Source organism: Empidonax traillii, unplaced genomic scaffold (genome assembly GCF_003031625.1).
Source record: "Empidonax traillii isolate 1590-97213 ecotype Southwest subspecies unplaced genomic scaffold, ASM303162v1 scaffold448:size1359114, whole genome shotgun sequence".
Taxonomy (NCBI): domain Eukaryota; kingdom Metazoa; phylum Chordata; class Aves; order Passeriformes; family Tyrannidae; genus Empidonax; species Empidonax traillii.
In genome coordinates this window covers 102,791-120,022 of record NW_020955641.1, presented here as the reverse complement: position 1 = coordinate 120,022, position 17,232 = coordinate 102,791, and the positions used below count along the sequence as shown (strand labels likewise).

Here is a 17,232-nt window from a genome sequence, read left to right as displayed (position 1 = left end):
ACGTGTACCCAAATCCATCCACCCTCACAAAAGCATCTCCTTCCCCAGATGTTCCTTGTCCAGCTGTGGCCCTGCCTCTCCCCCTTGGTTTTTTCCTCCTTCTATTAATAAACCTGGCACCTGGAGAGGAATTTTCCCTGTAAACACCCAGCCTCACACTTTAGTGACTTTTGTTCTGTGTTTTAATTAACGAACTGGAAAAAATGTCAATTGTTACCCACCACAGGCACGTGTGTCCCACAGGCTGCCAGAGCTGTGTCCTTCCTACTCAGTCCCATGCTGTGGTCACGGGGCAGAGCCACCCTGACCCTTTGCCAGGGGAAAAATAGGGGATATTTGAGGGTTTGCACCCAAATTGCTGTTGCAGTGCTGCACCCACACATGGCATTGCTTCAGGGGGGTCTGGGGGCTCTCCCTTGCCCAGACCCCCCCCATCCCAGATGGCCAATCCTGCTGGTTGACCACGGTGCAGCCCAGCCCACCAAAACTGGACCCCTTGCACTTTCTCACCACCCCCAGCCCCACTGGGCAGCACACTGGACCGGTTTTGTCAGGGAATATTCACCAACCTCCGAGGAGCCAGTACTCCCCAAGAACACTGCCTCATCCCAGCCGTGCGTGCCTGGGACGGGGAGAAACGCTGGGGAGCTGCAAAAGACATCAAAAAAACTCATGTACTGCCTGCAGCAGCGCTGGGGCTGCAACCCGGGAGAAACGACCGCTGTTTGGCATGGAAGGAACTGCAAAGGAAAGGGTCTTGTGAGGATAGCGGGAGCTGCACGGCGGGAGCAGGCTGTGCTCCGCAGGCTTCCCACAGCTCCAGAATGAGCTTGGAACGGGACTGGCTCGTCGGCCGTGTGTGATGCCACCTCCTCCTCGCCCCTCTGGAGGGGAGGTGCTGCCGGCCCTGCGATGCTGCTGCGGGGCCCCGGCACCCCTGAGCCCCCGCCTTCGGTGCTCTCTGCAGCCGCCGTGACCTCGGGCATCTCCCTCCGTACCAGGAGCAGGGAGCAGCGCTGCATCCCGGCTTTGCCGCCGGGCCTCGGGCAGCGAGCAGAGGCTGAGCCCGGCGTGGGCAGTGCAGACAGGCAGCCCGTGGGCAGGGCGCTGCCCGTCTGGGGCTGGGACACCCCGGCAGCCAGCTGCTGCCCGCTTTGATGCGGAATCCCTCAGGCTCCGCACAATGCATGCTGGAGCGGGATGAAGCAAGGGTGATTGATTGCCTTGTTTTGTTCCTCCAAGGCTGTCCTGGACCGTTTGGATTCACAGCCGAGGTCCCTCGAGAGCAGGGGGGGGATGGCAGTGTCCACCCAGGCTGCAGGGATGGGGCTGTGCCTCAGTTTCCCCATCGCTGCTGCCCCCTTGGAAGGTGTTGGAGTCTCTGGACGAAACACATCCCATGAAAACGGCCCTCGTTGTTCTCAGGTGTGCTGGGCATCCCTGGAATTAAGGCAGGCAAAGGGAGTGCAGGAGCCCCGCCAAGGGTAAAGCTCGTTGGGACTCCAGCATGTTGACCTCCGAAAAATGGAGTTTCACTCCATCCAGTTGATGAGTCACGACTGTGTTTGTGTGATGTGCTCCCTGCGAGCAAGGTTTCCACCACAGAACTAACAGGCTGTTCTGGGAAACACTGGGGTTCTGGGTTTCCTAATTATTTTCAAACCCTACTGGCAGCCTCCCTCTGACAAGGATCACGCCTGCTCGAAGCACAGCGCTCGAGTGTGTTCAGAGTCCTGAAGCACTAATTGACTTTAGCTCGGCCTCGCTGCTGAGCGCCGGCTCTTGCAACCCCAGTCCCTCCTCCTGCCACTGCAGCGAGTCCGCCCGCATGTGGTTTGCATTTCTTCCCCGGAGAAAATCCCCCTTTCTCCTGCCTCAGTGTCATCTTTCCCTGGAACTGAATTTAGGGGAAATGAAGAGGAGGCCACATTTTCATGGAGTGACTACCTACCCTCTCAAGGCAATGGTGGGACCGAGGCGGGAAGCCCATTCCAAGCACCCTTGTCCCACTCCACACCCGCTGGCACAGTGGTTTCAGTCACAATCAGGTGGCTGCTTGTTAGCCAGTAAGCCCTGGGTGGGGGTGAGTGTTGAGCAGAGCGTGGAGGAGCTGCCCCAGCACTGCTGGCTCTCCCTGTTCTGCAGCAAGGGATCCCTCCCACTGTGTGCTGGGAAAGTGGTACCTGCATGGAGCAGCACGGAGATCCTGGTAGGAAACATGGCAGTGCCATCAGCATCCGGCCCTGATGACCCTGGGTGAGGTGATGCCCAGGGGCTTTCCCGTCCACGGGAGAGGAGCAGTAGCGAGCTGACCCCGAGGCAAGCAGCAGCCTTCAACACCTGAACATGAGCCAGGGATTATCCACGGCCCCTCTCGCCAGGCCCTGGGTCACAGCCGGCACACCCAGCACGGCACAGGGGTGAGCCAGCTGCCCTGGCCGCGCCGGCTGCCATTCCCAGCACGGAGGGCTCGCGGGCTGCCAGCGGGGCGGGTGGTTGGGAAATCTGTTTCCTCTTCTGCTCGTTACAACACTGCAGTGGGCGCATGCAACAGGAGCTGTGAGGCAGTGGGAAACTATGAAGGTCAGGGGAGGCTGCGGTTTGTGTGACGGAGGTGACCCGGGCTGATGCATCCTTCTACCTGCTTCGAGCACCACCGCCCTGCCGGAGCAGCTCCAGACATCACCTCCCCTGGGACATCACCCCTGTCCACGTTCCAGCAGGGAGCAGCTCACCACAGATTGTATACCTGGGTAAAAGAGTGAGGAAAATGGCCAAGGGTAGATTCCCCGGTGCAAGAGCTGGGCATGAACACGCGAGAGGTGTCAGGGCTGCTCCAGGGGCTTTGCTCAGCTCCTGCAGCATCGCTCTCACTCCCAGCCATGCTCCAGCAGCCACAAAGAGGACATGGCTGCTCCGACGACGGCACTGGCGTGCCCGGCAGCCGCCGTGACGCACTCGCAGCACGACCGCGCCAGCTCTGCAATCCTCGTCACCTCGTTAGTGACTTGGCTGCTGATCCCAGCCGGGGCCGGGCCGTCCGTACCTCCCACACAGCTCGCAGGCCCCTAACTCGCATTAGGGGGCTGCTTTCATGTGGCCAGTAGTTTTCAACATCAGCAAGCCACAGAGCGAGCGAGGCGCTGGAGCAGAGGAAGGAGCCAACGGGGAGTCGGGCGACGTGGGCCAGCGCGGCACTGTGGGCACTGGAGCGGTGGCTTTGATGTAGTGGCAGCCAGCCCTGAGTCCACGGGCTCAGGTACAGGGGGGTCTGGCTGCCAGGAGAGACTCAAGGCAAGGGGATGTATGGAGGTATCCCGCTTTCCCTCTGCTTTGCCCACAGAAGGGCTGCACAGGCCAAGGGGGACGTGGCACCAGAATTCTCTTCTCATGTGCAGTCTGGGTTACTGACACAACACGGGGAACTAAGAATGGACACGGAGGTGAGGCCACAGGAGGACAGCCCCGGGGTCGGATGGGAGCGCGTGATGATGGGCGAGAGGGTAGAGAGCAGATGGTGGGTGAACAGGAATGGCAGCAATTTGGATGGGAAAGGGAAAGCTTGGTAAGCACTCGGCAGAGCTTCTGTGTGATCCCACTAAGGCACCAACAGCTCCTGAGGCCACTGGTCCCAAACATCCATGTGCTCTGGCACCTGGAGCAGCTCTGCAGGAAGGCGGGGGAAAGTCCATTAGCAGGACTGGGATACAGGAATGAGGGGAGACCCACAATTTCAAACTCTGCCTCAGGAAGGGGAATTCAAATGGAGCCACTGGTACCCGCCTCACCCACCCAGGGCCAGGCTGTGCCGGGAAAGTGAAATGTGGATGTTGTCAAAGTCTGCAACCACAGCCTCTGCCCTCCAGGAGCGAGCCGAGCCATGGGGTGGAAATGCTGCTGCTGCTCTGAATCACATCTCAGCGATGGAGAAGCTCCGGCTGAGGCATTTCCTGCTGTTCCCAGCACATCCCCATCTGATACCTCCCTCATAGAGCTCCTGTGCTGAAATCCCAGCCCCCTGGAAAATCTGCAGTAGCTTTCCTGACGTGTCCAGCTGTCTTCCGTGAAGACAGGAGTGGCAGAGTGTGGCAGGAGGTGCGGTGTCTCCTGGTGGTGATTCCCACGGGAGCTGCCGGGCTGCGGTCGGTTGTTCAGCCTCAGTGACTTCTTGAGGGGGAAATGGAAAGAGCGAACAGTGCGAGTTAATTAATTGACGCATAATGAAGTCAAGATGAGCATCCCCAAGGAGCTGGAGCTCAGATTGGGAAAGCAGCAGATGATGGTATTCCCCGGCATGGGGCTGCTTCATCCCAAGCCCCGGCCTCCTGCCAGCCACAGCGAGGACACTGGCTCTGGCCCAAGGGCAGGGCAAATAAGCCTCTGAATAAGCCTCTGAACGCCTTCCAGTGGCAACTTTAATAGAATTTAGGTGTTATAAACACTGGCCCAGAGAAGGGAGTTGTGAACGGGATGAAATAAAACCATCAGTGGCTGCTTGGTGCTTTGGTCCCTTTGGTGTCGGTGGGAAGGCTTGCTACAGCTGCACATGCAGACCTGTAGGGACTCAAAATGCTTTTCTGATTGACAAGGAAGAGCCAGTGGCAGGGAAGGATCACTCTAACCTGGAGGCTGCTGGATGGTGCTAAACAAAGACCTCTCATACGACCAAGGAATCCTTTAGGTTGGAAAAGCTCTCTAAAATCCTACGGGGTCCAACCGTACCCCTAGTACTGCCAAGGCCACCATTAAGCCACGTTCCCATGTGCCACATTTACATATCTTTTTAATCCCTCTAGGGACAGTGAATCCACTACTGCTCCGAGCAGCCTGTGCCAGGGCTGGATAACCCTTTCTTTGAAGATGTTTTCCCCAATATCCAATCCATACCTCCCCTGGTGTGACTTGAGATCGCTCCCTCCTGTCCTGTCCCTTGTCCCCTGGGAGCAGAGCCCAACTCCCCCCAGCTCCCCCCTCCTGCCAGGGAGTTTCAGAGCCAGAAGGTCCCCACCCTGAGCCTCCTTTTCTCCAGGCTGAGCCCCCCCAGCTCCCTCAGCCGCTTCTGCTGCTCCAGCCCCTTTCCCAGCTCCGTTCCCTTCCCTGCACACGCTCCGGCCCCTCTCAGTGTCTGTCTTGTCGCGAGGGACCCAGCAATGTCCCCAGGGCTCCAGGGGCCTCCTCGCCGCTCCCTGCCCGGCCCCGGGCGCTGCGCAGCGGACGGGGGCCCTCTAGTGAGGGGCGGTGCGGCCGCGGCTCCGCCCCGGCCCGGAGCAGCCATGGCGGGGCTGGAGCCTCTCTACGCCTGGGCCAGGGCCGCCATCTCCCGCCCGCAGGACGCGCTGGTCTGCGGCGTGCACTGGGAGCTGGTCAGGCACGGCTACCGCTGCCTGGGCACCGGCGATCAGGTACGGGCCGGGCCGTGCTCCTCCCCCGCTCCGCGGATGCCGCGGCGAAGCCCCGGCCTTTCCTGGCGCCGCTCGCCGGCGCCGCGCGGCCCAGCCCGGCCCAGCCCGGCCCGGCCACCGCTGCGGGGCGGGGGGAGCCCGAGCGGCCTCAGTGCTGCTGTGGGAGCCGGAGCGGGGGGCAGAGGGCTGGGGGCTGCGAGGGGTCCCCGTGCTGGGAGAGGTCCCAGTTCTGGGGGGGGGTCCCGGTGCTGGGGGTTGATCAGAGCCGTGTTGAAGGATGGGAGGTCCCGGTGCTGGGGGCAGTGGGGCAATACCAGGGTGCAGGGGTCAGGCTAGTTCTGGACCCCGTATTTAGGTGGGGATCTGGTGGGTTGGGAGCCTGATGTGCAGCTGGAGGTCCTGGGAGACTGTCTGCTGTGGTTCTGGGGGGCAGTGGGGCGGTGTAGGGCATTGTCATGGCAGAGAACCCCTCCCAGTACCAGAGGAGGGGACAGTGTAGGGCAGTGCCCTCCAGCAGTGCTGCTGTGGGGCTGGGACAGACACGATATCAGCCTTCCCCCAAAGCCAGACAGCTCTGTGTCACGCTGGGGAGGTGAGAGGTGCCTGGCAGGGAAGAGCACCTCTCTGAGGTCTTCTGGGCCTATGTTGCCTCCTCCCCATGAGGCTCAGCAAAGGGTGTTTATGTTCGTCCTGTTCCAGTACAGGGACTCAGGCAGGGCCAGGCCGAGAGATCCCCCTCCCAGAGACCTCAATCCCCTTCTGGATCTCCCATTGCATCCAAAATAGGTTTCCCCAGCCCTGGGAGGTAGTGCTGGGCTCCTGGGCAGGGTCTTGTCAGCCTATCTCTTCCACTGCAGCCAGGTCCTGATGAAAGGAAGTCGGAGCTGCTGCCTACTGGCTGGGAAGCCAACAAGGAAGTGTATACACTGCGCTACAAGTCCACAGATGATGCCCGTGAGCTGCTGCTGAAGGCCATCATGGTGGAGGACAGCATGATCCTCAACGTCATGGTGAGCACCCACGCAGGCCCCTGTGGGTTTGGGGTCCTTCAGGGTCAGCGGCTGCAAAGAACAGCAGGGCCCATACCTTAAATGTTTGTGCTTGCTTGTCCTGCCTGAGGGGCAGCAGTGTTTGCCCCTCAGGATGGGGCAGACCCAGGGGGTGTTTGTGGGGCCCAGCGTGAAGCTGGTCAAACCCTGGCTGTGTCAGGGCTCCTGGGGACTCAGGCACAGCGCAGGGACATGGCGGGAAGCAAGTGAGCCCCACTGTGTCCCAAGCCCCCAGCTGTGGTTGTACCTGCTCTGTCCCTCATTCCCACCTCTGCCAGGCTACTCACTCTGTGCTTTGCCTGTGTTTCTGCAGGATCGTGGCTCTCAGAAGGTGGCAGATGTGACCTTGGCAGTGGCCGACTATGTCAACCCAGAGCACCTAGATGATTTCCACAAGTAATCTTAGTTCCCTGGTGTTTTCTGCAGGAGAAAATGTCCCACTGGCATGGAGAGTGGGGGAGAAACCAGGCTGGGAGGAGCTGGAGGACTTTCCTCCCCAGTACAAAACCCAGGCCAGCCCTGAAATGCAGCCAGAGCTCCCTTCCCTGCCTCCCTATGTGCTGCTGTTGGGCAGGAGAGATTTAGGGAACAGTGGGACTGTGGGTTGGAGCCCAGCGGAAGGCATCCCACCTGGGAACAGGCCAGGCCAGAATGTTTACTTCCAGAGCACTGTTCTGGGTGGACACTGCCCAGGGCTGTGACAGCTTCAGCCCCAACCTAGACACCCCATGGCCTTGCTAAAGACCAGTGCCATGTGCTGTGCTTTCGTCCAGTGCAAACTGGTCAGACTGGGGCCACAGCAGAAGGGAGTCCCTGGGCTGGGTGACATCTCAGGCATCTGAAATGGGGTGAGGGCTTTGGTGCCCCTATGTGCTGTTACGTCTCCCTGTCCCCTCTGTGCTGCTAGTGGGGGATGTGTTTTGTGTCAGACACACTTTGGGCTTCTCTGTCCCCTCCTCACGCCTCTTGCAGCCTGTCCAGCACCTCACGTCCCGGTGCCATGGTCTACCCAACCCTGTGCCTTCCCTCTCCTCACTGCAGGGTGTACAAGAACACCGAGGAGCTGAGGACGAGGATCACTTCAGGCATCCTCACTCCCCTCGGGGCCCCCACAGAAAAGGCCAAAAAGGAGCCTGAATCCAAAAAGGATTTGCAGCGAGATGACGACCCCCTCCGGATCCCTCCCCGGCAGCCAGCGGGCACAAGGGCCCCATCCTGGTGAGTGAAGAGTGGGTGGCTGCTGAGGGCCCTCTCTTAGAGGGGATGTGATCCTGGCACAGCTCCCCAAACTACATGTCAGGTCCCATCTCATGCCTGTGGGAGCTGCTCTGCCCTTCCCTGAACATCTCACTGTGTTGTTTCAGGCCTTCTCCCGTGAACCCCTTTGCTGTTGGTGGGGAAGACCTGGACCCTTTTGGGTGAGTATGGCTGTTGGAGCACCCCCTGCCCTGCCTTTGGGAGGTGTGGGGGTGGCTGGAGACCACTGGAACAGCACCCAGCCAAGTGTCTCTGAGTGGGGGCGGTGGCGATGGGACAGTTGCTCGGTGCACATTGTGAGGGACCAATTGACAGTTGCTGAAGCTCAATCTGGTTCTAATATCGTAATAAGATCCCATCTCTTGCATAGATGATAGGTTGCAATCTGTGTCTGTTTAATAATCAGCTTGTATTCATTTAACAGGCAGTAATTCCTGTAGTAAATCAAAGTTGAATACATCGTTAAGTGAATGTAAGCCTCTAATTTAAACCGTTACCAGCTGCTGTGTCCCCAGCCCAGCAGTGTGCAGAAGGCGAGGCTGAAAGCCGAGTTCATGGATTCCCAAGTCCTGTTGCAAGCCTCCCAGCTGTCTGAGGCGCTCGGGCAGAGGCTGGGCTGTCTGGGGAACTGGGTTTCACAGATACGTCCTCGACCTTTGGTTTGGTCAGGCAAGGAGAACCTGTCATCTTCTAATCCAGTCAAAAGCACACTCAGTCAGACAAAAAACAGCTCTCGGGGTTGTTGTGGAGTGTCCTGAAGCCCAGGGGAGTCTCCTCTCTGGGACCAGTCTCCTGTGGGGATGGCATTTTTTCCCCTCCTGCAAATCTCATTTCTCCGAGGGTTTGGCTAGAAAAGGGACAGCTAAAAATGTTGCTGCCTCCAGCCCTTCATCAGAGATTTCTCTGTAAAGGACAAAAAAAAGATGGTAAATGGAAGCAGATTTGTGTGCTGACACCTGCCAGCGCTGGGGCTGGAGACCCAGACTCCAAGGAATATGCTCATGGGACCTGGCTGTCCTGGGGCACTTCGGGCAGCCGTTCCAGCTTAATGGAACTCATTAGCACGGTTGTTAATGACTTGTACGATGGCAGCGGTGTCCAGAGGCTCCAGCCGCGCTTGCACAAAGCCAGCCATGAGGAACTGCGCTCGCAGCGTGGGGCAGCTCCGAGGAGCCGCCGTGGTCAGCAAATGACTTCCAGGCAGCTCTTTGGAATGGCTTGTGGGAGCCTAGCCGGGGCCGCCGGCTCTTGCAACACTGCACAGGGCAGGACGGGGAGCAGGGATGGAGCAGAGAGAGCCATGGGTCCGACACCTCCTGAGGGGACAGCCAGCACCTCTGCTCTGGAGACAGGCTGAGAGAGCTGGGGATGTTCAGCCTGGAGAAGAGAAGGCTCCAGGGAGACCTTAGAGCCTCTTGCAGTGCCTAAAGGGCCGCCAGGAGAGCTGGAGAGGGGCTTGGGACAAGGGCCTGGAATGACAGGACAAAAGGGAGTGGCTTCACACTGACAGAGAGCAGGGTTAGATGGGATATTGGGAAGAAGTTCCTTCCTGTGAGGGTGGTGAGCCCCTGGCACAGGTTGCCCAGAGAAACTGTGGCTGCCTCATCCCTGGAAGTGTTCAAGGCCAGGTTGGATGGGCCTTTGAGCAATCTGGGATAGGGGGAAGTGTCCCTGCCCATGGCAAGGGGGTGGAATGAGATGAGCTTTAAGGTTCCTTCCTACTCAAACCATTCTAGGATTCGGTGCAGGGCTCTCTGTCTTTCTGCCTTGGGCTGCCTCACTGGCTTGTCCCAGGAGCTTTCCTTCCCACTGCCACGTGTTGGGTTAACCCCACATTGCCACGCTTGGCATTCCTGCAGCAGAGGTTTGGCACAGGGATGTGCTTTATTCCTCTCTCACCAGTGCCAATCTCATCTTCTCTGCCTTTCCTGTCCCCAGAGGTCGGAGTGGGGGAATGATCGTGGATCCTCTCCGATCTGGCTTCCGGCAGCCCGGCATTGACCCATCCTCAGGGATCCCAGGCCGGCTTCCCCCAGGAGCTGTTCCACCAGGCGCCAGATTCGACCCCTTTAGCCCCTTAGGAGCTGGGCGACCCGGGTAGGTCCTTGGCCGTGCTTGTGTTCCAGCCTGCTTCCAGCCTGCTGCTGGATCCCAGCTCATCCCTGCTGCTGCAGACCTGAGCTCTCACTCCTGCTTGACTCTGCTCCAAATTTCTTTCCAGGCCCGATCCCGATCACCTTCCCCCTCCAGGCTACGACGACATGTTCATGTGAGGAGTCACCAAGCGGCTGAGTCTCCTGGGAAGCAGGTGTGCTTCCCCTCTTCGCTCCACATCCGGTGGATTTAGGTCTTTCCAGCAGCGTTTCTCTCCATTTGGGGTCGCATTCCCGTGTGTCCCATCAGCTATAAAGGCTTCCCTGTTTGCAGAACGGAAGAGGAGGCAGTAGGTCCATTTCTTTTCTCCTGCTCCTCTGAGGGTGCTGGGCTCTTTGCGCCCAGCGAGGTGGCAGCGTGGGGTGCAGTGCTCTGGGAGCAGCCTGGGTGTTGTGGGATTTCTCCTCCGCTTCTCCAGGGTTGGAGAGCTTGCTGCTGGGGTCCCACAAAGCAGGGGGTGTGAGGAGAGAGCTGGCTCCTTGCTGCTCCTCTGCCAGGCAGCCCCAGCAGCCTCACTGAAGGGGACAGCTGAAGTGGGCTCCCCAACTCAGATGTGGTTTCTCTCTCGCTCTGTATCTGAGCAAGGCACTGATTGAAGGGCTGGAAAGCCCAACCCACGGGGGTCTCCATGGGCAGACCCCCCAACAGCAACTGGGATCAGCTTCTACAGGGCTGTGCCTGCTGGCTTGGAAGAGCACTACCAGCAAAGCATTTGATGTGCATGAGAAGAGACACAGATTGAATTCCTGGCCCACCTTGCCCCCTCTCTTCCCTGCAGCCATAGTGTTCTTCATTCCTGGGGTGTCCGTGAAGCTCCACAGGCAGCATGTGTGGGGCTGGGGTAGGAGCGAGGGAGCTTTGCAAAAGAGGTTTATAGAACACATTTTGCTACTGTCAGCCTTGTTATGTGTGGCTTTGCCTGTCTGGCTTTGGGAGAATGGGCGAGATGTGCATGCCTCAGGCTCCTGAGCTCTCTCTGGAAACCTCCTCCCTTCCCCACAGATGCCCCAGCTCAGTTGATTTTGGGGCTGCAGCTCATCTTTCTTGTCAGGGGCTCACACTGTTTTTCTTCTCGTGGTTTGATCTCTTGGAAGGATGTTTGTGAGACTGAAATAAAAACCTGACACGAGTGTTGTGTTGGTGCTTGCTGGGGTGGTGCCCTGCTCCTTGATGGGAAGCCCCAGAGCCCTTCCCAAGGCAGAGGATCCACGCTGGGAACCCGCTTTGTACCTTCCCCTGAGCCAGCAGCGCTTTTCCAAGACGTTGTAACTGTATTAGGAAAATGAAGTGGAGAGCAGCCCAGCCCAGCTTCTGCAGTAATTGCCTCTCCAGGGCATTAAGTGCTGTCAGAACGCCACATGCAGCTGCACTGGCAGAAATAAAAAGAGGGAAGGGATCCCCCTATCTATCTCTTTTCCCCAAAGACCTTTTTCCTTTTAAAACCTCTTTGCCTACAAATGCAGCTAATAAAGCTGTGTTACAGTGTGTGCCACCCTGGGCTGTGCACAGGTGGGAGCAGGGAAGGCCAGCCAGAGAAATCAGGCACTGGGGGCAACTTGGAGCATCCCCTGCATCTCCCATGGGCTCGTGTGTGGACCCCTACACGTGCAGGGGGTGGTTCTAAGCCTAGGCCCCACTGGATGTGCCATCCCAGCTGCACACCTGGTGGTTTTTCATGGGCAGCCTCACTTGCAGACCCATGGATGGGACCCAGGTGATGCCTGTGACCAGAGCAGCATGAGAGGGATGGGGAGACAGACCCAGGAATCGGTGAGGCCGTCACTCCTGCTTGTCGCCTCCGGCTCCTGGGACAGCCTGAACCCATCCACAGCTTTGTCCCAGGAGAACAAAGCCCCAAACCTTTCTGCTGGGGTTGAGAGACAGCAGACCCCAGCCTTGCTGTGTGGGGTGTTGGGGGAAACAGCTTTGCCCTCATCAAGGGGCCCCTCTCTGCAGGGGGGAGCCTGCTTTCTGTGCCTGAATTAATCATGTTCTGCAACCTTCCAGGAGGGAGAGACGCAGCCGGCTTTGATGGGGCTAATTAAAGCGAGTCAGCGCCGGGAGAGGCTGCGGCAGGGCCGAGGAACCGGCTTTTGTCTGCAGCGCCTGGCCCCGGCGGGCCCGTGGTGTTGTGCAGCTGGGAAACAGGTGGCAGGGGAGGGGAGTGGGTGCCAAAGGGGACAAGTGCCCACTGCTGGCCTGTGCCTGAGCCTCGGGGCTGTCAGGGCTGAGCCATCCACTCTCTAGAGAGGATGGGTAAAAGGAGGCAAGGATCCTCCTCTCTGGGTCAGAGGATGGTAGGATCAGGACACTGGGTAGCTGTCTTGGCTCACACTAAAGGAGACAGAGCATGGCAGAGGAGGCTTCTGAGGGCCAGTGTTCCCAAACACGTTCCTTGTTCCATCTGTAGGCATGGCCAGGCCAGACCGCATTCCCTATGCATGGTTTGGGGTCAGTCACCTCCATTGCGGGCTCGTACCACAACAGCTGTGAGGGTCAGGTCTCCCTTCAGCAGGAGGGACAGTCCAGGCCCTCAGCCATGTGTCCCTGTCCCCAGCACTGCTGCTGCTACCCTAAGTGGCAGGAAACATTAACATGCACGGGAGCACAGCAACACACCCCGTGTTAATTTTATGGGGAGTCTGCAAGGAGCGGCTGGGGCTGGGTGTGCGGTCTTGGCACAGGCACAACCTCTCTCCTCCGGCAGCACCGGGGAGGCGCTTCCAGCACACGTTTAAAGAGAGGCACTGGATTACTGGTAATAGCTCAGGATCCCCAGAGAGTCCTTCAGGCCATCTGCCAGCCCGCCCAGCCCGTGGCACCTGCCCACACACTCCTGATGGGATGGCAGAGCCCCCACGGCTGCTAATTACCCTGCAGCTGGTGCTCCATCCCTGGGATGCCGGGTACAGGGAAACCATGCGTGTGGCCCAGCAGGAAAACAAAGCAGGACCCGTTATGCGGAACTGGGAAAGGCACACTGGGCCCTGCCCCCTTTCTCTTCCCTGACACAAGCAGAGACACCCCCAAAACACCAGTGCTGGGGGACTGGAGAGCCAGTGACCCTCATCCCACCCAGGCAGCACAGCATCAGCCCTTCCCTGCCAAATCATCTTTAATGGCACTCCTTCCTCAACTCAGTTTGCTCACTGCAAATATGTCTTTCTCCATGTAGAGGCTTCCCCCCAGTCCTGCAGGGATTCGAGGCACAGCCCAGCAACGCACTGACAAAGCAACAACAGCCCCTTCCCGCAGACTCCTGAGCAGCCTCATGCCCTGATCCACGGGAGTATTTCTTATGCTCACGTACAGCAGCTGCTCAGCAGCTGTAACCTCCACCAGGCTCAGCCTTTCATCCTGGAAATGCTCCTTCCAGCTTATTTAAAGCAACAAAAAAGGGATGAGGATGATTTCTCCATCTAACGGGTTTATTTTCTAATCCAGACATACAGGACTGGCGCTGAGTTGTGGGAGGGACATCTGCCTTCGCCAGGGCAGTGCCTTGGGAAGACCCAGAGCTCCCCCTTTCTCCCCTTCCTCCCCTTCTTTTCCCTTTGTCCCCTCCCTCCCACATTGTCACCCCTGTGTCCACGCCAGGATCATCCCCTCGGTGACACAACGGCACTTGCCCCCCCTGCCTTCCTGGGGCCCTTTCTTTGGCCCCGCAGGCTCTGCTCGAAGCCACTCACCCCAGGGCCGTGGGCAGAGGTGATGCCTGTCTGGAGACAGCAGAGCACAGCCATACATCTCACCCCAAGCGTGGTTTCATCCCAGGGAGAGGTACCTGTGTGCCAGAACTGTGGGTGTGAGGCCATTCGAGGTTGTTTCCTGGGATCCTGCAATAAGTACAGAGCGTGGCTGGGTGATGTAGTGATGGAGAGGGACACTTGGCCCTTCACAGCAGTGGGAAGAATTAGCTGCAAAACCTTAGAAATGGAAACACAGGGTAGAGGACACTCCCCAGAATCCAAGGGAACACTGGAAGCCCTGGAATAAAGCCCAACCCAGGCAACTGTACTGGGTCTAAAAGTGACTTTCCTCTATGTCGGGCTGTCTAGAGGGATTTGTCCCCGCCTGGGAACGTTTGAAGTGGGTAATTTACAGGATGGATTGAAAACTGGTGGAAGTTCATGACAAACAGCACCTTTTGTGGTTCTGCATTTTCCAATGGGATAATTATTGCCCTTTTCCAGCACCCTGCTCATACCCATTTCTCTTTCCGCAGAACACTGTACTTTAATGACGCTTCATGTTTAATCCCCGAGATGCAATTTTGCCTTCCTGCCACAGGCAACGGCCCTTGGATCAGCACAAAGGTCGGCACGGGGACACCCTGGCGGCAGCACTGCCGGGCCACCACATTGCCTCGAGGCACCGGGAATCATCCGCTCTCCTCTGCACAGAGCATCGTGGTTTTTGAGGAGGCTGTTCTGGTGTTGCTGGTGGTAGTGGGATGCTCAGCACAGTGCAGGTCTGTGTCCTGGCCTTTGTCCTGCTGTGTGGAACGGTGCTGGTAGAGTGTGAGGATGCAGGGTGGTGGGGGGCTGGCCCCACTGCACGGGCAAGCACCAGCTCTGTGCCACAGAGTTTTACAGGAAAATATTGCTAAGAAAGGTCACTGGTGGCAGAAACTGAGGAGATCCGTGGGGAAGAGGAATAGCCAGGTCCTGGCTGTGGGAAAGAGCTTGGCCTCACGTCCAGCCCAGACTGCAACCGGCCACGGCGTGGAAATCCCATGGGTGCCTTGACGGTGCTGCTTCTGCTGCGATGCTGGTGGCAGGACCCTGTCCAGGAAGGTGCTGGGGAGGCGATGGGAGGTCTGAAGGCCACGCTGTCCCAGCTCTGGAGGTGGGGAACAGCCCAGGCCAGTGGAGTATCCCAAAGCCGCATAACTCCAGTGCTGCCAGGTGGGAGCCCCATCCGAAAAGGGTTCAAGGAGGCAAGGATGGTGGCTGAAGGCTGGCACAGGCCAAGTCTCACCAGGTGGTATCAGTGTTAGGGTGAGGCAAGGGGACCCCCGCTTCTGCCGGTAGCAGGGTGTCCCCAGGGGCCTGCATGGCTAGGAGCCGGGCCCCTCGGGGGGCTGGGGCGGGGGGCTCAGCTGGCTCTCCAGCAGCGCCCGCGTCCCTTCAGCGGACACCCTCCGCAGCCGCAGCCGCACCGAGCCGTAGGTGCCACCGGTGCGGCGGGAGGCCCGGGCGCGGCGGCGGGCGGCGGCGGCGGCCAGCAGCAGGGCGGCGAGCAGGAGCCCGCCGAGGGCCAGCAGCGCCAGCCCGGCCACGGTGCAGCGGTCGAGGCGGGCGCGGAGCCGGGCTGCCCGCGCCTCCAGCCGCTCCATCTGCCGCGCCGGCACGGCGGGGTCGGGCCGCGCCGCCCGCGGAACGGCCCCCGCCAGCACCACCAGCGCCGCGCCGCCCAGGGCGCAGCCCAGCGCCAGCGCCAGCCCCGGGCCCGCCGGCACCGGCCCCCCCGCGCCCGCACCGGCCCCCGCACCCGCCGCCGCCTCGCCCGGGTTCCGCAGCTCCGCCGCCCGCGGGGACGCCATGGAACCGCCGCCGGCCTGCGCGGCCAGAGGTGAGCGGCCGGACCGCGACGGGATATTCCCCCGGACAGGCGACGGGATGCTCGCCCAAACCCGAGGTGACCCCTGGGTGCGGGATGCTCCCCGTCCCCAGAGTCGCCTCCCTGAACCGGGTTGCCAACCCCACCCCGCAGTTCACCGAACTGGGCTGCTCCTCCTGGGATCCCGCTTACCCGAACCGGGCTACCCCTTGGAGCTGAGTCCCCGCCCGGACCGTCCCCCTTCACCGGAGCTTCCCCGGGTCCCCGCACCGGGCTACTGCCCTTCCCTGAACCCGGCACTTGCCTCCCCGAACCCGGCTCTTTCCTCTTCCCAAACTGGGCTCCCACCACGCCACCCGCCTCCCCGAACCGGGCTGACACCCCCCGCGGGGACACTTGTCCCTCTGACCCCACCGAGCTGCCTCCCTCCGGTCTCGGTTCTCCCGCCGGGCTCTGCCCGCCCGGTCCCCGCTCCCGCACCGGGCTGTGGCCCCGCTCCGTGCACCGGGCTCCGCTCCCGCTTCTCCGCTCGGTCTGCCCGCCCCGCCGGTGCCCTCACCGAGCTGCCCCCCCTTCTCCTCCCGGCCCCCCCAGCCGGGATGCCTACCCCCACCGCCTCCCCGGCTCCCCGGGCAGGTGCCGGTGCCGGTGCCGCCGCGGGGCGGGCGGTGGGTGCCCCGAGCTGCGGTCGCGCACGGCAGCCGCACGCACACGCACACACACACGCGCGTACGGGGGGCACACACATATGCACACACATGCACACACCCGGCTGCACACCGGCACCTCCTGTGCACGTACCCCGTGCAACAAGGACCCCTCCGTGCACTCCCCGACAGCGCCAGAACCCTCCCTGGGCACCTCGGGGGTCTGCGTGGGGAGGGGCATTGGAGGAGAGGACAAGGCAGAACGGTGGGTTTTGCATGGGGTGTGCCTGGGAGACAACCACGGGGCAGAGCTGGGCTGGGGACACTGGGGATGCAGCCTGAGCCCCCTCCCAGCCCTGAAGGCAGCAGGGAGATCTCCCACCTGGCCACTGCCCACCCTGAGTCCCCACAAGGTTACAGCCTGTCCCCAAATCCCCAGAAGGAACTGGAGGTTTGACCCGGGTTTATGCCAGGTGTGAAATGCTCCAAACTGAGACAGCCTGGCCCCTGCAGTCCCACCACAGTCCCACTGCAGTCCCACGGCACAGAGTCCCCCCTTTGCACACACACACACATGCTGTTTATTCAGTTTTTCACAGAGACTCACGTCAGTGCCCACACTCTGCTTCTCCCTGACCTGGCACTGGCCCCAGGCCCGTGCCCCGGCAGTGACCTGCTGGCAGCCGCACGCTTCCCCTCGTTTGTTAATAAGACGTGCTCTATTTCCACATTTGGAGCGGTGCCTGGGGATGTGGATGTAAATCCCGAGCGATAGCGGGTGGGCTGCTGACAGCTGCCGGGAAGGTTTGTCCATCACATTGCCATTCCCTTCAACACCTTCACATGCCTCCAGCATCTCCCACAAGCTCACCCAGTGCTGTCGGCACAGTGCCAGGGACACAGGGATGCATGGCCAGTGCCCTGGGACCCCCCTCTCCTGCCCATGTCCTGAACCCTGTCCCCCCTCAGAGTGTTCCTCTGCAGCCACGCTGGGCGCTCTGCCAGTCACAGTTGGAGAGCATTGCCCTGTGTGGGGATGTCAGATGGGAGTCTCCTGCCACCTGTGCCGTGACAGGGGCAGGGATTTTCTCTGGAGTCTCTGTCAGATGCAGTTAAAAGGGACCAAAAAGGGTCAGAGAGTTTAGGGAGTGCCATAAAAAT

General features: G+C 60.1%; 1 protein-coding gene and 1 long non-coding RNA gene across 2 annotated transcripts in view; both read left to right on the top strand.

Moving 5' to 3' along the window:
* Positions 1-10,993, top strand: part of LOC114062968 — a 16,945-nt gene extending 5,952 nt beyond the window's left edge. The window contains exons 2-3 of the long non-coding RNA XR_003572478.1: positions 3,770-3,775; positions 10,688-10,993. This is a non-coding gene — a long non-coding RNA (uncharacterized LOC114062968). The remainder of the gene's footprint in view (positions 1-3,769; positions 3,776-10,687) is intronic.
* Positions 5,239-10,989, top strand: PSMF1 (proteasome inhibitor subunit 1). The gene is made up of 7 exons (XM_027894931.1): positions 5,239-5,402; positions 6,260-6,412; positions 6,765-6,847; positions 7,493-7,669; positions 7,816-7,869; positions 9,647-9,805; positions 9,930-10,989. The coding sequence occupies exons 1-7, from the start codon at positions 5,274-5,276 to the stop codon at positions 9,979-9,981; spliced, it is 807 nt and encodes a 268-aa protein (XP_027750732.1). The 5' UTR covers positions 5,239-5,273; the 3' UTR covers positions 9,982-10,989.
* Positions 10,994-17,232: the final 6,239 nt, after the last annotated feature.